Source organism: Exophiala bonariae (assembly GCF_035927105.1).
Source record: "Exophiala bonariae strain CCFEE 5792 chromosome Unknown scaffold_2, whole genome shotgun sequence".
In the NCBI taxonomy this organism is placed as follows: Eukaryota; Fungi; Ascomycota; class Eurotiomycetes; order Chaetothyriales; family Herpotrichiellaceae; genus Exophiala; species Exophiala bonariae.
The window spans coordinates 2,122,343-2,140,920 of record NW_027042477.1 but is presented as its reverse complement, the minus strand read 5'-3'; the positions used below and the strand labels follow the sequence as shown (position 1 = coordinate 2,140,920).

The 18,578-nt window shown below is 49.9% G+C and overlaps 7 protein-coding genes across 7 annotated transcripts; 3 read left to right on the top strand and 4 right to left on the bottom strand.

The window, feature by feature from the left end:
* Positions 1 to 1,606: 1,606 nt before the first annotated feature.
* Positions 1,607 to 3,111, top strand: LTR84_005289 (uncharacterized protein; the record flags this gene model as incomplete). Its single annotated transcript, XM_064848860.1, has 2 exons — positions 1,607 to 2,482; positions 2,530 to 3,111. The coding sequence occupies 2 exons, from the start codon at positions 1,607 to 1,609 to the stop codon at positions 3,109 to 3,111; spliced, it is 1,458 nt and encodes a 485-aa protein (XP_064711484.1).
* Positions 3,112 to 4,073: 962 nt separating this feature from the next.
* On the top strand, positions 4,074 to 4,721 carry LTR84_005288 (uncharacterized protein; the record flags this gene model as incomplete). The annotated part of the gene is made up of 1 exon (XM_064848859.1): positions 4,074 to 4,721. One exon carries the CDS (start codon positions 4,074 to 4,076, stop codon positions 4,719 to 4,721), a length of 648 nt encoding a protein of 215 aa, XP_064711483.1.
* A 1,038-nt stretch (positions 4,722 to 5,759) lies between these two features.
* On the top strand, positions 5,760 to 8,924 carry LTR84_005287 (uncharacterized protein; the record flags this gene model as incomplete). Its single annotated transcript, XM_064848858.1, has 1 exon — positions 5,760 to 8,924. One exon carries the CDS (start codon positions 5,760 to 5,762, stop codon positions 8,922 to 8,924), a length of 3,165 nt encoding a protein of 1,054 aa, XP_064711482.1.
* Positions 8,925 to 9,679: 755 nt separating this feature from the next.
* On the bottom strand, positions 9,680 to 10,030 carry LTR84_005286 (uncharacterized protein; the record flags this gene model as incomplete). Its single annotated transcript, XM_064848857.1, has 1 exon — positions 9,680 to 10,030. The coding sequence occupies one exon, from the start codon at positions 10,028 to 10,030 to the stop codon at positions 9,680 to 9,682; it is 351 nt and encodes a 116-aa protein (XP_064711481.1).
* A 441-nt stretch (positions 10,031 to 10,471) lies between these two features.
* On the bottom strand, positions 10,472 to 12,498 carry LTR84_005285 (uncharacterized protein; the record flags this gene model as incomplete). Its single annotated transcript, XM_064848856.1, has 5 exons — positions 10,472 to 10,742; positions 10,811 to 11,063; positions 11,115 to 11,520; positions 11,579 to 12,174; positions 12,228 to 12,498. The coding sequence occupies 5 exons, from the start codon at positions 12,496 to 12,498 to the stop codon at positions 10,472 to 10,474; spliced, it is 1,797 nt and encodes a 598-aa protein (XP_064711480.1).
* A 929-nt stretch (positions 12,499 to 13,427) lies between these two features.
* On the bottom strand, positions 13,428 to 14,614 carry LTR84_005284 (uncharacterized protein; the record flags this gene model as incomplete). The annotated part of the gene is made up of 3 exons (XM_064848855.1): positions 13,428 to 13,737; positions 13,797 to 14,283; positions 14,341 to 14,614. The coding sequence occupies 3 exons, from the start codon at positions 14,612 to 14,614 to the stop codon at positions 13,428 to 13,430; spliced, it is 1,071 nt and encodes a 356-aa protein (XP_064711479.1).
* Positions 14,615 to 15,098: 484 nt separating this feature from the next.
* LTR84_005283 (uncharacterized protein) lies at positions 15,099 to 18,170 on the bottom strand (the record flags this gene model as incomplete). The annotated part of the gene is made up of 1 exon (XM_064848854.1): positions 15,099 to 18,170. The coding sequence occupies one exon, from the start codon at positions 18,168 to 18,170 to the stop codon at positions 15,099 to 15,101; it is 3,072 nt and encodes a 1,023-aa protein (XP_064711478.1).
* Positions 18,171 to 18,578: the final 408 nt, after the last annotated feature.

Genomic DNA, 18,578 nt, shown 5'->3' with positions numbered 1-18,578 from the left:
GCATAGGTACCTACCTAGGTAACTAAGGTCATTCCTCTTTGGTGGCTCTAGGGCGCCCTCAGAGTGTCAAAAGTCCGTCACTAAAGAGGCCTAAAGATCTACAATCTCAACTGACCAAGCTAGTTCATTCACCAGTCCCGAACCTCGCTTCGCACCCCTAAATCGAGTTTCGATCGGACTCCCGTCAGATCTTGTGGATAGCTCAAGCCACCCAAGAGATCTTTGGTGAGAGCCCCGATATACTTGATACTGATAATACTACTCAACTGTTCAAAGTGATGGCCTGAGTAGACTACCACCGACGGCAATGCAGTGATTCAACAGGAAGGAGGCCCAATGACAGCTTGACACTGAAGGTTTCCAGAAGTGCACAGGCATTACTCGGTATGAGGAGCTGGTCAGGTCGTGAAGACTGAAGACTGAAGAGGAGTGAGCACGGACCATTGGCGCCACCAGGGAAATCTTGAAAACCTAAATCATGCACCTCCATGTCTGGAAGCTTCCCAATTCCCATGCCAGTGAACTGCAAAAGGGCGATCTTACAGAATAGGACACGGCGGACACGGCTGAAGGAGGAGACCAGGCAGGCGCTTGTCTCTCCAGTCGTGGTGATTCGTCGGACGGCAGCCAAACAAGCAAGTCACGGCAATTCGACTCGTCAAATGTGATTCTTTTGACGTGGCTGCTTCCCTGCCAGCGTCTGATGCTGGACTTGAAGTACGAGCACTGGACTTGCATTGAATCATTCCAGAGTAGTTTAGGCAGTGGCACTCCGTCACGGCGGTCATCCCTACCTAACTTGAACCCGACTCTTCCACCTCTGCCTCAACTTGAACGTACCACCAGCACTGCCTTCTGCTGTTCCAACATCAACCCGTTCCCACTCTCACTACTCGGACCATACCTTGTCAATAATATCTACTTTGTTGTGGTCCATCATCGTCTCTCTGGCTCTTTTCCACCTCCTTCACCCCCTCACTTACCACCTCACCGCGGCGCCAATCACCAGAACCTTCATTGCCCTTCGACGGGTCCAACCCTGTTCAGTTCAAAGAGGTCCACAACCTGCATCCCAGAACGTCCCCACACCCGTCCCGAAGAAGCTGCCGCCGCCGTTCCTCGCTACCCACCCACCAACCCGCCACTACCAGTACAAGTACCTTGGTAGGGACTGGTTAGCTGGGTATCCTTGCAACACCACTTCCACCTACGACATTCACAGCATCTCATCCGTGGCTTTCTCGACTCAACGCAACCGCAGTGATCAATATCCTTCACAGACACTTCACTCTCAAACCTCACACTCGTTTTCACCCTCCAAATTACCTGCAAGTCACACTCTCTTGGTGTCATACGTCCAAACTGACAAGGTGTTCTAGAAAACTGGGACCTGTGTTTCACCATTTTGCCTACCGACTTCCACACACCCGTCAATATTGTCGCAAGCGCTTTTGAGACCCTGTCGATTCGCGGTTACACACACAATCACTTTGGTCCTACCTCAACCCTCGAAGCGCAATCTGGTGGGCACCCCGGCGTGACACCATGGCCAAGTAACCACCCGCTGTTATTCTGGCAAACTCACCCACCGTCTCTTGTGCTCAAGATGACAGCAACCGAGCGGACTTCGCCCTCTCTTCCTGGCTCTTCACCTTTACTCGTTGGCTCAGACTGGAAGCATGCCGGCTTTGATGACGATGCCTGGAAAGGTTCCTATAACTTGGTCGACCTGGACCTTTACAACGTCGCAGTTCTACAACTCAATCCTCCAGTAACGGAGGACGAGCTAGATGATCGCGTTGCACTCGAGGCTAAAGGTCTCGGGTTACTGCCTATACGGCCTGCCTCGGATGTTGAGAGTGTCATTCCTTCGAGATCAACAGCCACAATTCGCTCCAACTCTTTCAACCAGGGATCTATTCAATCATATTCAACTGCGCCTACTTCTTGTGCATCGAGCGAGTATTCTCATGCAATTCAACCATCGCCCATGCTGGAAAAACCCTCTGCAGCATCCGAGAATCCGACAAGTTCCTCTCTTCCGAAAAAGCCTGGCTCTCCCTTTCGGCGGGGCTTCCGAAGAGTGACTGGCTTTCGCAAGCGCAGGTCTACCACTTTAGCCTCTTCCTCTTTGTCAAGTATCAGCAGCGATGCTGGCGTCAATGATCCCGACAGTGAGCTTTCCATCAAGAGTGACTTGAAAAGTCCAGTGTCAATCAAGTCCACCCAGAGCTCATGGTCACACCCATTGTCGGCCACTAAATCAAGTTATGACCATCAAGACTTGTACGACTCTGACGCAATCGAAAGAAGCAGAAATTGTAAGGCGATGCTCATGTTGCGGACGATACAGCTGGAAGAGAAGGAGCGCTTTCTTCAGTTTCAATCGGGTGTCATATCGGACTCGAAAGTACAATGTGATCGGATCAAAGCCCAGAAGAGGAAAGACTGGGACAAGATTATGACTGATCAGATCGAGAAGGTGAGTTGATGGCTTCTTCCGATTCTAGCTCAACTAACACATGTCAGAAAGAGAAGGCCGTTGAAGAACTTGAAGCCCGTCAACTTGAAGCGGAATTGAAAATTCTCAAGGAGCACGAAACAGAAAAGCGGGCGGTCATGACACGACTCCGTCATATGGAAGCTTATTGTCGGAATCCTACACCACCTCCAACCCCTGTTGAGGTAGCCTCGGGACGACCATCGACTGACTCCATGCCAGAACGCAAGGTTACAGAAAAAGACTATCATAGCCTAGCACAACAATATCGTGAGCGTGATGCAATGGATACACTGCACATGTCCAAAATTAATGTTTTGAGAGGGAAGCAGAAGAAAGCGGTGGAAAACCTCATCGACAAGAGAGATCGAGAAATCAGTAAACTGGAACAGGAGCTGGAAAGAGAACTTTCTGCTGTCGAACAACAGTATACAAACCAACAAACAAATGCGATCTTGATTCTCACAGAAAAGAGAAGCAGGCTAGAGGCAAGATGGCAGACGCAAGCACTCATACAACGCAAAAATGTCGAGAAAGCCACCGGGCTTCCACATGCTCCTTTGCCTGATGTCGTCGCAATCGAGCACTCCGAGGAAGCCACCTGCTCGTGATGTGGTCTGACACTGAATACATGGTTTAGAAGCACGGGATGGCGTGTCTCTTCAATTTTCGGGACCAGTCCGAATCCGCGGCGCATCCCATGGCGCAATTTTCGATTACGATACCCCTGATTCGTTTGCACTTTATTACTCTTCACGATACTGTTGGTCTGCAAGTATCATCGACCAGTCGGAGAACATGGAAGACAGGGATGCAAAAGGTTGTGGTCATTGAGAGGGAACAGGAGACGAAAAACCCTGCTCAGGATAGGTACCTTGCGAGTGGTAATGCCAAGGTTGTCTTGTGAAGCACATAATGTAAGGCATAAATTGACGCTAATGAGGCGACGATGATGAGAAACAATGACACTCTCATGATGACAATTCCAAATCAAATTGTCCGCAACTTTCATGGTCGAACGCTCACTTTGCAGCACAAAAATGCTAAACGGTAGATCAACAGCTACATATTTCAGTGCAGGTTCCTCGTCATACACGCCGAACCAGCTGAGTTGGGTGATGCTGCAGGTATCTGGGTAGTTAGCAACTGTAGGGAGGTACGCATTCACCCAATATTGGGCTCAACTATGGCTGACGCCATATTCTCGGGTGAATGCCGGGAAATGGCTCGAGCAAGAGTAGGGTTAGGTATGACTGACTCAACACGACTGCCGTACAAGGCTGCGTTGTGATTGACAATCTTAACGTCCAGTTTCTAGAGAATGGGTCAACTTTCCGTGCTTGATGACAATCGTGGCCAGTTTTGTACGCTGTGACCTTTGTTTGCGGTAAAGAATGTTGTTCCCGGATCCGGTGGTCGCAAATCGTCTTGGAAACAACAAAGAGCATGGACAGGAACATTTAATGGAGAATCACCAGTGCTCAAGAGATGGGCACGAATATGCGCGGCGCCTAAGTCGGCCTTCAATGTATAGTCCGCTGTCAATGTGCTATCTACCGTGTAACTGATCGTGATGCCTGCGAACTCGGGGACGCACCAAGTGCTCTTCGCACCACTCCCCAATTACAAAGGCGTACCCACCATAAATGTATGCAGCCACGAAGTGCCGCTTCCAGTTTACTGGCGCATAGCGGAACTCCTCGCCGAAGGTATCGGGGAAGAGCAAATTGTCCGAACCATCGTGAATCAAACTGGTGTCAAATCCCAGCGCTCAGTGGACGACATTGTGAGCGCCATCTCCAAGAACCTCCGACAAATCGAGTCTGCATCTCCGATCCCCGCAATTCCCATAATCGTCAACGAGAAGCCCAAAGCCAGTAACAGATTGAGCGCGCTCCTTTCCAAGCGGGCCAAGCGCGTCAGCACTTACCGGGAGTCCTCGCGCCTCGAAGCTCACCATGAGATTGAGGACGTGGGGCCGGAACTCGAGGCACAGGAAAAGCAAAAGCAACTTGATACGGCACGGGCACTGGCGCGCCGCAAAGAGATGCTGGAGGAGGCCAGCTCCGGGTCAAAGAAGATCAGTAAGGACGAGAGAAGGAGGACGATCGCCGCCATTGACCATGATATCAATAAGTCGCTGCACCGTTACGCCGAGATCGAGACGCAGATGGAGTATGCGAGGAGGTTGACATGTGTGCAGAAAGGGACGTCTGCTTGATGCAGTCTTTCTTTGCTCTGAAAGTTCGAGGGTCGGCGACGTTGAGGGCGTTGGGGATGGAAATAACAGGACTACGGGGAGATACGCGTTTTGACAAAAGCTTAGTCTTTTGCGTGGCCGTAATGGTTATGCTAGGTAACAATACCTTGGCATATGACTAATCGTAAACGCGGAGCGCGATGTTTTCGTGCTCGAGTATTATTGCACCTCTTCCCCTTAATCTAGATTAAGCAATCTTTCTGATCACCGGTTATGCGTGATCACTGCTCTTATGTTCGGTCTGCAACGCTGAGATCTCATTGAACCTATGCCCCATAGCCGTACCAATGGCTTTGAGTACATTGCATTCATTCGCAGGACTACAGCAATTGCGTTACGACGAGGTCAAGCCCATAGTTCACAACACACGTGCATGGCATCTGCCGGAGAGCACGAGCCATCCTTATTTTCTTGTCAAGATGGAGTAGATGCTGGTATCATCGTTGGTCTTGCGAAGCCGGGATCTGACTCTGCTTGACGTGGCGCTGTCGTTTCGGAGTTCTGATGATGCCCCCAATCGCTTCTCATGTTATCCACTGAACGAGGTAAAGGACTTGCCAGAACCAAGCTTCATTGTACAACGAAGGAAATGTTCTTTTGTACCAAGAGCCTTTCTCTCATGAACCAAACCGACAATGAATCTGTTCTGTTCATTCAACCCCCACACAAGGAACCCCAAAGGACGGGTATTGTTTAACGCTCGAGAAGCCCCACGTCTATATAGGTAAGAGCTATCGAGACTCGCGGTAGCTGAAGGTTTGTTTCTGGCACCCATATTTTGCACAGGTTTCTCAAATAGTATCGCTGAGAGTCTACTAACGGAACAGTCTTGACCTCGTTCAGGATTTTTCTGATAGCTGATCGAAACGTTACTGTCCAAGAACCCAAAGCACTTACAAGTCAATAACAACAACTGCTTAAACTACCACAACAGCGAAGCCGACTGCAACTACAACCAGAAAAACAACCCCAAAGGCAACAAATCAACTCGACACCACCATGGACACCACCATGGACTTGTCGGTAGTAGACCTTCCAAAGCATTTCGTGGACGAGCCTATCATCGCCAGAGAAGTAATGCACGACCTCAAATTCCCTCGTATCTTGGTCAACTCTGAGATTCTATCCATTGCGATGGTAAAGCGTATGGTGGATTTGGTCGCTCTACCGGAATGGACCTACGACAACGTTGCTACCATCTTTTACGATGAATTCCACCGAGAGATTGACGGTGACACAGTTGAGGCTATCCTCAAACAAGACTTTATACCCACCGATCTTCCTCTCACTCATGGAGAGCACGTCGTCTGGTCTGAATCCCCAGCTATCACCCATCCAGAGTTTGTGTGCGGCACTGTGATTCCTTCTGGCATCTATTGGCAACTTATTGAATCACGTCAAGAACACCCTGCCGTTCTGTCCAATCTATGCATGGAGCGCTGGTCATTCGATATTGATGAAACAACAATTGAGGAAATGATCGACGAGTGGCTCGATGAGCTCCCCAGGAATGAAGACGGTCTTCCCATTGAGCCAACTGGTGATCCACGCCCAGTCCATCCTGGAAGACGCCTCGAAGAGCTTGGAACCGAGGTGACTGAAGCTATAGACAAAAGAGAAGAGTTTGACATTCCCCCACCTCTGTATTCACCAAGACCGACCTGGGGTGGTAAGACATTCCGGCACCCTCGCGAGATTGGAGGATCAGATACGAATGGAACAGCGGATTTGAACATCCCACCTTTTGCTGCGCTGTCACAGGATGTGGTAAGCCCACCAGATTATTCTGCTGGAGCGTTGCCACCAAATTTTGAATCAATTGAAGCTGGCGCACAGGATGCTTCCCCAATCAATCTGGTACAAGACTTCTTGTCTACAGGACGACGAGGGCGTGCGGCATCAAGCAGCTGTGAGTTTATACGACGACCTCCACCAGTCTCGGCGCAGAAGCATCCAAATTGGCCTTGCTGTCCGCCAGTCTTGCCGTTCCGCTATACAAGGGATGACATTGTCGAATACATCTATGGGAACCTTCCGGACGGAACTCTCATCTATGGCAATGGCCCAGATGAGGAGCCTCTTCAATTCACACGCCCACCAATTCCAGAAGCTCTTGTTGTTACAACTGGTCGGGTTCGTGATTACCTGATGGCGGCTGCCCATGCCCGAAAAGATTCTGTCAATCGATCAAATACTCTCATATTCAAACAGATTGACACACAAGATCCCACACCGTGGGCGGAAATTGACGCGTGTTTTCACTCTACGGTGGAGCTTCTGTTCGACATCTTGCAGAACAACCTGGCCCATGGAGCGGTAAAGATTCTTTACGACTCTAAACTTCCACCCTCGACTAACGTTCGTGAACTTGTGAATCATTTGCGAGTTCACCGAGGGTTCGAGCGATTGCACTTTTGGGAAGACAACACGAAATTCCTAATGTCGAGCGTTTTGGAATTGCTTCAGTGGTCAGGCAACCCTGCCATTTTGGAAATGCTGAGAGTATACGAAGAGGATTTCCCATGGAAATTTTCAAAACTGTCAACTCTTCTTGTACAAGTTGCCATGCGCATGCTGGGTGGACAACTCACTGCCGAAGAACATGATGATCTGGGCTCGCTTCTTGGTAGTGGGACTACTAATCCAGGTGGCCACTCTATGGATTTGGACGGTACAGATGATCATCTGGGTTCACTTCTCGGTAGTGGGACTGCTAATCCAGGTGGGAACTCTATGGGTTTGGACGGTACAGTCGATGACACAATGCAATACCCCCATCGACCATCTGCCGGCCCGTTGAGCTTTTCGGCTGTCAACAGTGTCCAAGAAAATGGCGATGTGGGTATGCAGGACTCTGGCGACGCTACTCCCGCAAGAGACTCACCTGAGCCCGAGGAGGATCAAGATCCAGAAGCTATTAGCGCACGCGATGGATCGAGACGTCTGCAATCTGCTGAACGCGGTGTGAACTTCACTAACAGCTCTCTGCCTTCAGCACGGGTTGCCCGTCATCAACGCATTTTTTACCGCCTCTCTGACTGGTTGACGCTTCTAACTGACATCCCCGAGAATAGAGATGCCGGAGACGTAATCGCTGACAAGTTGCTAGAGTATGAGGCAGAAATCGCTGATCTCGAGGCATATAAAACTTACAAACCACGTCTCTGGTCCTTGGGCCATACTATCGAAGAACTATTGACTGATCTCGAGGTGGCTACCTTTGCTCGAATGTACTCGGTGAATGGGGACGGTATCCTTCACTGGGAGTCTCGCTTTATCAATTGGCTCGCGAAATGGAGTGAGTGTCTGCGACGAGACGCGAATGAGGTGAGCTCTGAATATTATTTGCTGACACATGGCCAGCTCCGAATGATGCATTTACCACCTCGACCTTTCGAAGCCCGGCCTATCGTCTTACACCGCCATATTGTGCAAGACTTGGAATATGTCCTCGACTGCTGGGACGGACTGCGCCGAGGCCCAGTCTGGACTCCTATGAGGGAGCATCTGGAAGCTCTTCACGCGCGCGTCAATGTCGGACCTCGCCCTATACCTACCATCCTCTTGGACATCCGATTCAAATTCAACACGGTTCTGCTCACCCTGGACTCATGCCATATTGTTCGAGAGCCCGCGTTCCCACACTTTCCACCCGGCGTTCACCCTTGGACTCTGGAAGACGCGTTCGACCTGGAGGCAGGCTTTATCCGACCCTCCGGCTTCCACTGGACCCAAGGCGTCTTCGGCACACCCGTGCCCCCAGATGACACAGACCAGCCTCCCAATCGCCCAAGTGATATGGGACAGCACCGCCGCGACGTCTTCCACTTGGCCATGCAAAGCGCGTTCGAGTGTACAAATGTCCACATGCACACTACACCTACGTTGGATACCATGGATCTTGATCTCTGGGACGATCCAATGGCGACCGCCGATGATGACGGTGTAGGCTCAGGTGGCTCGCCCGAAACCGATATAGGCGATGATGGTACCTTTCCCTTCACCTTCGGCATCCTTCTTCCTCGACCTGTCCCTGAACTCTCTGGCTTGCCAGATTATGAAACTGATGATGATGGCGAGTACGAAGAGGACGATGATGGAGCAATGGACCTCGGATCCCCCTTGTCTCCCACGACTCCAGACTGGCATCAACATCTACCATGAGAAATCATCCTTTTATTCAATCAGCGAAAAGGTAAGTCCACAAAGGCAAGTCTACAAGGTAAGTCTCTACACTACGATTTGTTCCGCATACTTTTTTCAAGTCGAAAGGTAGGTACTTTGGGGCGAAGTCAGTATTTCCCTCTCACGTTGTGTCCGCAATCCTGCGAGGAGATTTTGACACGCTTTCATTCCAGCATCTACACTGTTGCTATTGTCTCCCCTCCTCTATGGAAATTATCCCATTGGAAGTTCATGTTTCTGTAATTTCGCACTCGAAGTGACAGCAGGTTTCTGTCACTAATAATAGTCTTAATCAAAGGTATGTATCTGCCCATCAAACCTCGTTTCCCCATTGTCCCACGCCCAAGAAGTATAGTTCTCAGGTAGGTCGACCTTCCATGGTTGATCTTCTTTCCCGCCATTGTAGACCGTAGTGTAAACCAAGTACGGCGAAGGACGCCTAAAGTCCGAATTTCGAGTATCATGTTCTCGTCCGCCATATAATCCTCCCTCGCCGTAGCCAAAGAAACTAAGTGTCTAATAGCCGGCGATGCGATCATGTTCGACGCTTTGCTTTTTAGAGACTCTACATCTATGGGAGACAATTTGATCTGGGTTCTTTCTTTTCGCGGGCATGAAACGTGAGACCTCACGTAGTCGAATAGCCATTCTCATTGTGCCTGATCCACTGGAATATCTACACCCGTCAATCTTATTCCCGTGATATCTACAAGGTCGCCAATTTGTCACGGGTACTATCCATACAGGCCGTCATCGTCAACGTCATCCTCATCATCGGACTCATGATCGTGATCACCCTTATCATCTCTAGGTTCTCCATCCATGCCCGTCTCACCAGCAGCACCATCACTACCAACATCATCCGGTCCCCTGCTAGTAGTAATTGCAATCTCATTGTTCCGCATATCAAGCATATACTTCACACGCTCCTGGCCCACCTCGATCAACGCCTCGCCGCCAAGGTGTCTCAACATGAGCGGAATGCGCACCCGGTCACGCACTAGGTTGATCATGCTTCGAATACCTGCAGCCAAATCAAAACACCCGGGCGCGATGGCACGGCAGCCAGCGGCGTCGCGACGCATCGTCAAACTGGAATGCAGCAGCGTAGAGAAACGCAAGGCTGCGTCCCCTTTTCTCCCGAAACCGGGCTATGCCTCGGCTCACACCGAAGCTCCGGGTGGAATCTTTTGCCGCTGGGCAATGTGGACCACCCGGAGAGCAGTCATTAGTAACTACTCGTAACTAACTACTCGGATAGCTAAACCCTTTGATCTTTCATCGTACAAACTATGTCAACAACCACAACTACGGATTTGGTGTTATGTCCCGAGACGAGGCGTCTCGCTCAACCACTCGTAGCTACAAATTTGAGATTAAAAGCACGCCATTCAGAGTAAGTTCTTCATCATTCAAACCATATCTCCTCAGAATATGGTATCTCCGCGGCAACCTCACTATGGCTTACCAATTAGACTCCAATAGGATCAATTGTAATCTGGTGTCGTCCAAGACATCTACATCATCTACACCTTGGGTTCATTGCTAATATTCTTAATATGCTCGCCCTCATCACTACCACTCGCGCTGTCATGGAGGCCGTGCGAGTCCGAAATCTGCCTTCCAAGCGGGTCATGGGTGGTATCCCAATGATCGAGCCGGTCAACAGGAACCTTGACCAGTCTATGAGCGTTGGCACCATTGTCGAGCTGCAGTGCTTCCTGTCGGATGCGGTATCCGCGCCATTGGGGGATCACATAGATCCATAGCCAGTAGTAGATGGCGCAGACGACGAGGCTGTGGGAATCGAGTGTTAGTATGAATGTGGGGGAGACCAAATTGGTGGGTGCTGATTGGGTACTTACATCGCAATGCCCACGACGACGTAAGTTGCATACCAGAAGCTGACATCGCCGCCGTTGCGGCCTTTGGCTGGTGGGTACCAGGGCATGATGAGCAGGTAGAGATTGGCGAGAATGTTGAACACCACGACGGCGTCCCAGGCCTTGAACTGGCCGCGAGGAAGATTGACTTTTGCTCGGCGTATTCTGACGAAGTAGATACCTGCGGCCATGGCGAGGTTGAATGCGGCTGAAGGATACGACTGGAGGTCGACGACTGAACAGCGATTAGTCGGCTTCTTCACGAAGTTGGGTATTAGAGACTTACTGAAGTTGAACGCGTCACCAGCTGGTGGCGCTAGGATCATTATGACCGTGAGGCCCCATTTGACCGCATAGGGACCAAGAGGAGTTCCAAATGGTCTGGTAGACGCCCAAAAACGTGGGAAGGGTAGAACTCCTTGTCTTCCACATTCGCGAATCAGTCGAGACTGTCCGATCAGTACCGCAAGCAAGTTTCCGAAGGAACTGAGTGCGATGAGGAAGTTGAGGCCTTTTACGGCACCGCTTGAGCCAAAGACCTTCTCAAAGAAGAGACTGGCGGCGATTTGCTTGGAGGCTTTGAGCTCCGCTATGGGTACTGCAGCGATGTATGCGACATTGGCGAGGATATACAAGATTGCGACGATGAGAAGGGATATCGAGGCATTATTTCGGATCGTGCGTACGGGGTTCTAGCGGATATGGTCAGTAGATCATTAGACATAGAGATTGATTGAGCTTGAAACTCACCTTGACCTCGTTGACGACATTGAAGGCGTTCTCATATCCAGCATACGAAAAGATAATCTTGACTAGAGCATTTGTAAGGCCATAAGGCTGATTCGAGATTCCTTCGAAGGAGTTGTCGAAGTGGGATGTAGCGTTTTCCACTCTTGTATGTCCCCCAAGGACGACCAAGCCAGTAATAGCAACAAAGATCAAGGTCAAAAGCTTGACAATGCCGATGCCATTAGACAGTAAGTAGCCGAAACGTGTGTTAAAGGCTAGCAGGAGCACAGCAACGGTATAGCCAGCTACAGCAACACCCTTCAACTCCCAAGGCGTTGGGACATGTCCGTTGATCCTGAAGAGGTAGTTCGCAAGGACGATTGCGTTGCCTGAGCTGAAGGACAAGATCACCGATTGAACCGCAAATGCAGTAGGGAAAAGATATCGCGGTCTCGGATAGGCTTGCTCCAGGTACACAACCTCCGAACCGGACCGATTCGAGAAGTACGAGGCGTATTCGAGGTAAACCGAGAGCGAGCTTATAGCGATTAGGAAACCTAGGACCCAATATATCATAGCGAGCCCGACAGCGCCGGTGCCAGTCAAGACGGCAGCAGCTACAATTGTTCGTCAGTGGTTATCTCTTTTGAAAAAAAGGACTTGAGCTCACGAGTAGAGTAGACACCAGTTCCGATCATCTTGCTGATGTTCAAGAAAATGATGGTCACAGGTCCGACATAGTATCCCAGTGGTGAGCTGGTCTCCACCGGGGCACCGGAAACTTCCTGATATGTCGGCCCTGAGCCATTACCACTCTCTTCGATTGCGTATTTCAAGTCTCCATCCCCGATGAAGCCTTGATGGGCATCTGTGCCGGTAGCAGCGACCTGTGCCTCGCCGCCTTGCTTTTCAGAGCGACGGAATCTGTCGAAGAGGACCATGGTTGCGCGGATTCAGAGCTGCAGCCTTCCAAAGCCAAGTTGCAGCAGAAGGATCTTAATGAGCAGTCTCGTTCTTGAACAGCATCAGAGTACATGCTTTTCCTTTTGTACCACCCTGATTAGCTGATCGATGTTGTCTTTGCAACATCGATCGAACCATACCAATGTCCTCATCGCTATTTGAGATTGCACCATTCGAGTAGGAGATAACATACGGTGGCGAGGGGACCACCTTCCTGCACAAGATTTCAAGACGTCGCCGTCACTTGATGATGCTAATGCACAAGGTTCCAGGGAATGCAGTATGCCCAGCGTTCCGTGCCTAGGAGGAGTCTTGGTGCGAACGTGCTCTGTAACGTCGATGGCGCGATTGGACCCCCCCTGTACGCCCAGGTTTAATGTTTGCTGCGATATACAGCACTAGCACGAATTTTGAGATGGGTTAGGATCTTCCTTGTTTAGTGAAGCACTGGTTTCAGCAAAGATGAAAGCATCGATTGGTGAGCTGGCTACCAATCCAGCTACATCTAGCCAAAGCTTGGTGTCCAATCTTGTAGCTACGCTTGTTAATATATCTGGTGGATCTAATACCATTAGTTAGTAGCTAACTGTGATTAAGCCCCAAGCCCAACATCAGGTGGGATCGACGTGGGATTTTGTCCAGCTCCAGCTTCCCTGTCACACCTTTGCTGGCACAATTCCTGCACTAGCGCTCCTGATGCGAGGCTCGAGCGGGAAAATCTCATTTTCGGGTCGAACTCCCTCGTAAACTCTCCGCCACCTCTGGGTCAACGGGGCCGGCGTGGGCCACGCATGCTCAGGATCTCGCAACCAAAGCCTTACCAGATGGCGCCTTCTCCCGCGTTAGCGACGCCATACGGAGGTTTTCGTAGCCATAACGTAACTCATGGTACAGGAGCTGAAATGACTTACTGTTGGGTTGAGGTGTCTTTGAATGCATCCCTGGCATGAAAGACAGCCAAGTTGTTCACATACTGAACATCACCTTGGCGAAAGTCAAGACCGACATTGAATCGCTCGCCCAAGAAATGAAGCGCGTCTAAGGCCTCGGCCTGGGCTTCTGTGATTGCAGGGATATTCGCAGATCGAGGTAGTGCCCCGAAGCCAGTGAAGCTTCGCCGAGCATACTGGAGTAGCACTCGCTCGGGATTACTGCCACTCGCGGGCTCATGGTACAACAGAGGTCTGCTTTCGAATGGCGTCTCTTTGTTGCCAAAACTGCAGCAAATGTCAGCTAAGATCTACATAAAAGGAAGGAGCAAACTTTAGCCACGTACTTGTCAGCAGGCCACGGTTCTGCAAGGGTGCGGATCAGGTCTGGTCTTGTTTCGGCTAGTTCGTTGTACACACGCCATGTGCTTGCAAGTCGACTCACTCCACCTTCCGCAGCTGTACTCAGTGCGAACAATGATACAATGTCACCCGAGTCGGTGTGAAAGACTTGTTTATCAGTGGTGTAAGCAGGAGCTCCAATTTTGTCCTTGTCAGCTGTCGAGCTTAGATCTTTGATATGGTTGAGCACCACATCTGCAGGTTTACCTTCAAACTGGTTGTCTTGGCGACCTCTGATGGAAGCAATATGCGAAGACACCCCAGCGTATATGATGAGATTTTCTTCCCGACTGTGTTTAGTGACTGGTAAGCCTCTCAGAACTTTGAAACCATGACCATGGTGGAGCTCAAAAGAGATTTTTCGCAATGTTGAATGAAGTTTCGGTAATGGGAAAGTGTCTTGGCTAATGAAACCCAAGGGCTGATTCAGGGCTTGCAAAGTTGTTATTTAGCCATAATATCAAGGATGCTGTAACTAGTGAAGCACACCTTGAAAATGGCTGAGGCCTGCCTCGATCTCCTCCACTTCCTCGGTGGTCAATTCGTAGGTCCAGTCATATTTGTCAACGAGGTCTCGGCCTTCCCAAACGAGATCCGAGACAAGCTTCTTGGGAAAGCCAGCCGGGAGTGCTTTCTCAAGCTGTTCTGTTTCATGGCGGCGACGAGTCCTTGCGGCGAACTTCACAAGATCTGGAGCATAACTGATGTCTGGTTGACCCAATGGTCCAGGTGGCAGAGCAACTGCAACTGTGGCGGCCGCCATGGTCAAGGATAAGTGGAATGGATCAGCGTATTGGTCAATGAGCTGATCAACTTGTAATTATATGCCAATACGCAACGACATGGCTATGAAGGTCTTATAAAGCCAGCAATGATGACTTCTTGACAAATTGTATGATTGCCGTCAAGCCGATCAACGATGGTGCAATTCTGGTGCTAACCAATGTGAGGCAGGACTTTTGGGGTAGGTGGATTTGGGAACCTATCACAAACCCCTGTGCACATTTCTCCACGGAGTTGCCTTCGACAATGTTGTACGCGTTGCATATATTAAAGAGTCAGGAGCCTAAACTTTGCAGTCCCACGCCAAAAGTCATGGGTTCCTTTTATTTGTGACGGAGGGTTCGTGGCTGGTATATGCAAGTCAAGTAGAAAAGAGACAGGGCCTAGGCATTGTACAAGGGCTGCGGTATTCGAGTCCAGATATCTCTGTGCCTCATCTATCCGAAATGAATCTTCCCTAGCTCTTACTGAGCTAGCCTCTTCTCAATGCTCTGGCACCAGTTATTCCAGTCCGAGAAAAAGCTGGGTGCTATGTAGCAAGACTTATCGGTCAACTGCCTGAGCCGGGTATCCGCATAAATGTCGACTACGACTCGAATGCTTTCACGATCCTTTTTGGTAATTGCCTTCACCAGAAGAAGACTGCCGAGACTCGCCAAGGTTGAGTGTGCATTGGACGATTGCAAACATGCTTCCTCATGGATCTGCGTCAGGACTGCTGCTGCATGCTCAAGGCCAGTCGCATCTTTTAGATTGGGTATGATTTGTCCTTTGCATCTGGAAGACAAGCCTCGAAGAATATCGCCTGCCCTGATCGCTATTTGCTTAGCCTGGGTAGTCCGGACCAATCTCAGTAGTGGGATGATAAGATCAATTGCCAGTGCATTCTGGTGTTGTTGTTTCAGATATAAATCGATGAGGTCGAGTACGCGATTCTTGAAATTGATGATATTCTCTTTTGCCTCTTTCCCTGACCGTTGTTTCTTTTTGGCTTGTTCCTCTTCACGCGCGCGGAAGACTTCAACCAATTTCGAATCCAGTTCCATCATTTCATCGTCATCCATATCGGCATCAGAATCAGAGTCAGAATCTGATGTCGCGTCTCCATCAGTTTGATTCAGACTTCGAGTTCCGAGCGCTGAGGCCAGAGCCGCATCGAACGCCGCAAGGTCTTCGTCCTTCTCGTCTTCACTATCTTCGTCTTCACCCTGCTCTTTTTCTGAGTTCGAGTCTGAATCCTCAGCCTCAGAATCAGTACTAGTGTCACCATCCGATTCGTCTGAAGCATCCACAATCTCAACATCTGAAGATACTTCCTCCACATCGGAGTCAATGCGATCTGCGTCATCCTCATTCACCTCGATGTCTGTCGCTTCGAACATCTCCTGTTGACCCTGAGCATTTTCTTTGGCGTCGAGAACCTCACACAACGATTCGAGACCATGGCGGCTGAGTAGTGGTGCAAAAGACTCGAAAATTTGAACAGTGACACGTCTCATGAATTTGGAAGGGCGAGACGCAAAGCCAAGCAAAATCTGAACAATTGGAACATCGTCGCCTACTGGGGCCGATTTCGCCTTCGTGTTCTGCTTCCACTGGTCATCCAGGGCATTAACTTCCTGCAAAATCTCAACTGCCTCTGCCTCTCCGTTGTAGACCTGGAAAAGTACCAAACAATACAAAAGCGCAAGACCATCATGGAATGAAACCTTGTTGCCCTTTGAAGTTGCACCGTTCACTGGCTCTCCATTTGAGATTTTGAGCTTGGCCAACCTCTTCCAGGCTTTCTGGACTTCCTTGCTGATAGCATCTTCAAACTCGATATCCATTGGAGCACCTTCTTTCTCCAATTGCAGCAGACTCATCATGACCTCTCGTACCAGCCCAATACCCGGGGCTTCAGTTTTAAGCGTTTGCTCAAACCCTGAAGCAAGACGATCTCTGAGAAGACCACGAGCTTGGTCGGTCAGACTTCCCCGAGGCATGCCATGTGTCGGGTTTCCGTGAGCTGTGACGTAGACTCTCCTCACCCAACACTTGAGGATCAATAGACAGAGAGCCAAGTGAGAGGCATTCACCTCCTTCGTTGCTACCTGGTGTTCGGAGTGCCGTAACGAGGCTGCCAAAAGTTTACCTTGAAGAGCTATAATACATTTTTGTTGAACAGATCGCGTCTTTTCATCGTCTACGATGAACGTGTCATTGAGTAGGGTCTCAAGAGCGATGAAAATGGCCTCTTGGACTGGATGTTGCTCCAGTTCAAGAATGTTGTGGATGGCTTTTGTCTTGGTGATTTGATCAAAGTCTCCGAACGACACACTCTCCAGTAGTGACTTGACACAGACGCCAATGAGGGTTTGATCGGTGGAAGCCATACCAGACCCGGAGAGACGGGTGGCAAAGATCTGAGTAACCCGCTGTGCAGATTTCTGTAGATATCTTTCTGGAGCCTTGAGAGAATTGACCAGACAGCGTAGAGCTTGCTGCGAGAATGTATATTGGAGAACGGACTGGGGCGCCGTTTCAAACGTCTTTCTCCAGAGACTGAAACCCCATGCTTTGCGCTCTGTACTGCTTGAATCCGCAAACAGGCCATTATCAACGACAACTTGCCAGAACAAATCGAAGGATGCTCGTCCAGCAAACCGAGGTTGATTTTGTTCTCTGTTTGGAACCTCGTGATATAACTCACTCAAGACTACGTCCCATGCGAAATGTAAATTTGCAGACCATCCCGCAGATCCTTGAGCTTCAAAAGATTCGTCCGAGCCATCGGACTGGGTCCTAGCATCCTTCAGAATGGCAGTAAGCGAGCTGATATCCTTGCTTGCCAAAGGATCATCGTACTTCCAAATCAAATTTGGAAATTGCGCATCTGGAAATGCGCGAGTAGCTGCAATCCAGATCGCGACGCCTTCGGGAGAGCGGATGAGTTTGTGAGTAGAGAAGGCCGAAATTGTATCGATGGCAAAAGCCTCGGGGACAAGTTTGGGTTCATTGGATGCGATACAAGTGAATAGTGCTCGACCACATGCTTGTCTGAGCCATGGTTTCCTGAGGGCAACAGTACAAATTATGTCAAGCAGACGTCTCCATTGAGCAGGATCCGAAGTCTTGAATAAGATACCAGATTTGAGGACCGCCTCCGCGCCGAAGACCCTCCCAAAATAGTGATCTCTCTCATCTTGGCCAGATGTACCACCTTCGGAGACAGTTTGTCCTTCAAGAATATCGACCACGTGGGAGGCAGGTACTGTTGTGGTTGGGGTTGCGTCTGACGATATGGAAACTTCAGCTAGCAGCTCGGTCAAAGCAACAGAGAAGCCCAGCCTGGCTGCCTTGCGGCCACTGCATAGGCCACGAAAGAGTCGTATGAGAATAGACTTTGTTTGTTCTTCGGTAGTAACACCTGGAACGAAGATAGTCGTAACCAAGGTCAGAGCAGCCTTGAGACGCACAGACTCGTCCTCATCGGCCAACCCCTCATAAACCTGCACAAGTTCAACATCGACTTCTCTCTTCCGTTTCTTCGACATGGTCTTTGTTGCCAGTGTAGATTTGTGACGAGCCTGGGGAAATCAATTGGAGCTCACTTGAATCCGAAAAATGTTTTTGATAGGATTGCTTGGCATAATTTTTCCGAAGGCTCGGGTGCCAAGACTGAACGCGGGGTGCAGGCGCAAGGAGAAGGCACAGGTGCACAGGCGGTTGCTCAAATGCCAACCGCAACTGCCAAAGTGCCACCACAAGCACCACTGAAGTGACCTAAAGTAACCTAAAGCCAAATCAGGATCGGCAGAGGTGAAGGGACGTTCCAACAGCAAGAGTGGCATGCGGCCAAGTTGAACTGCTATCGACACCAGCATTTGTTGGATCTCTCGTTTGTACACTCTACCATCTATCCGCCTCCTACAAAGTTCAACCTTTCAAAAGCCTCTGAGTCT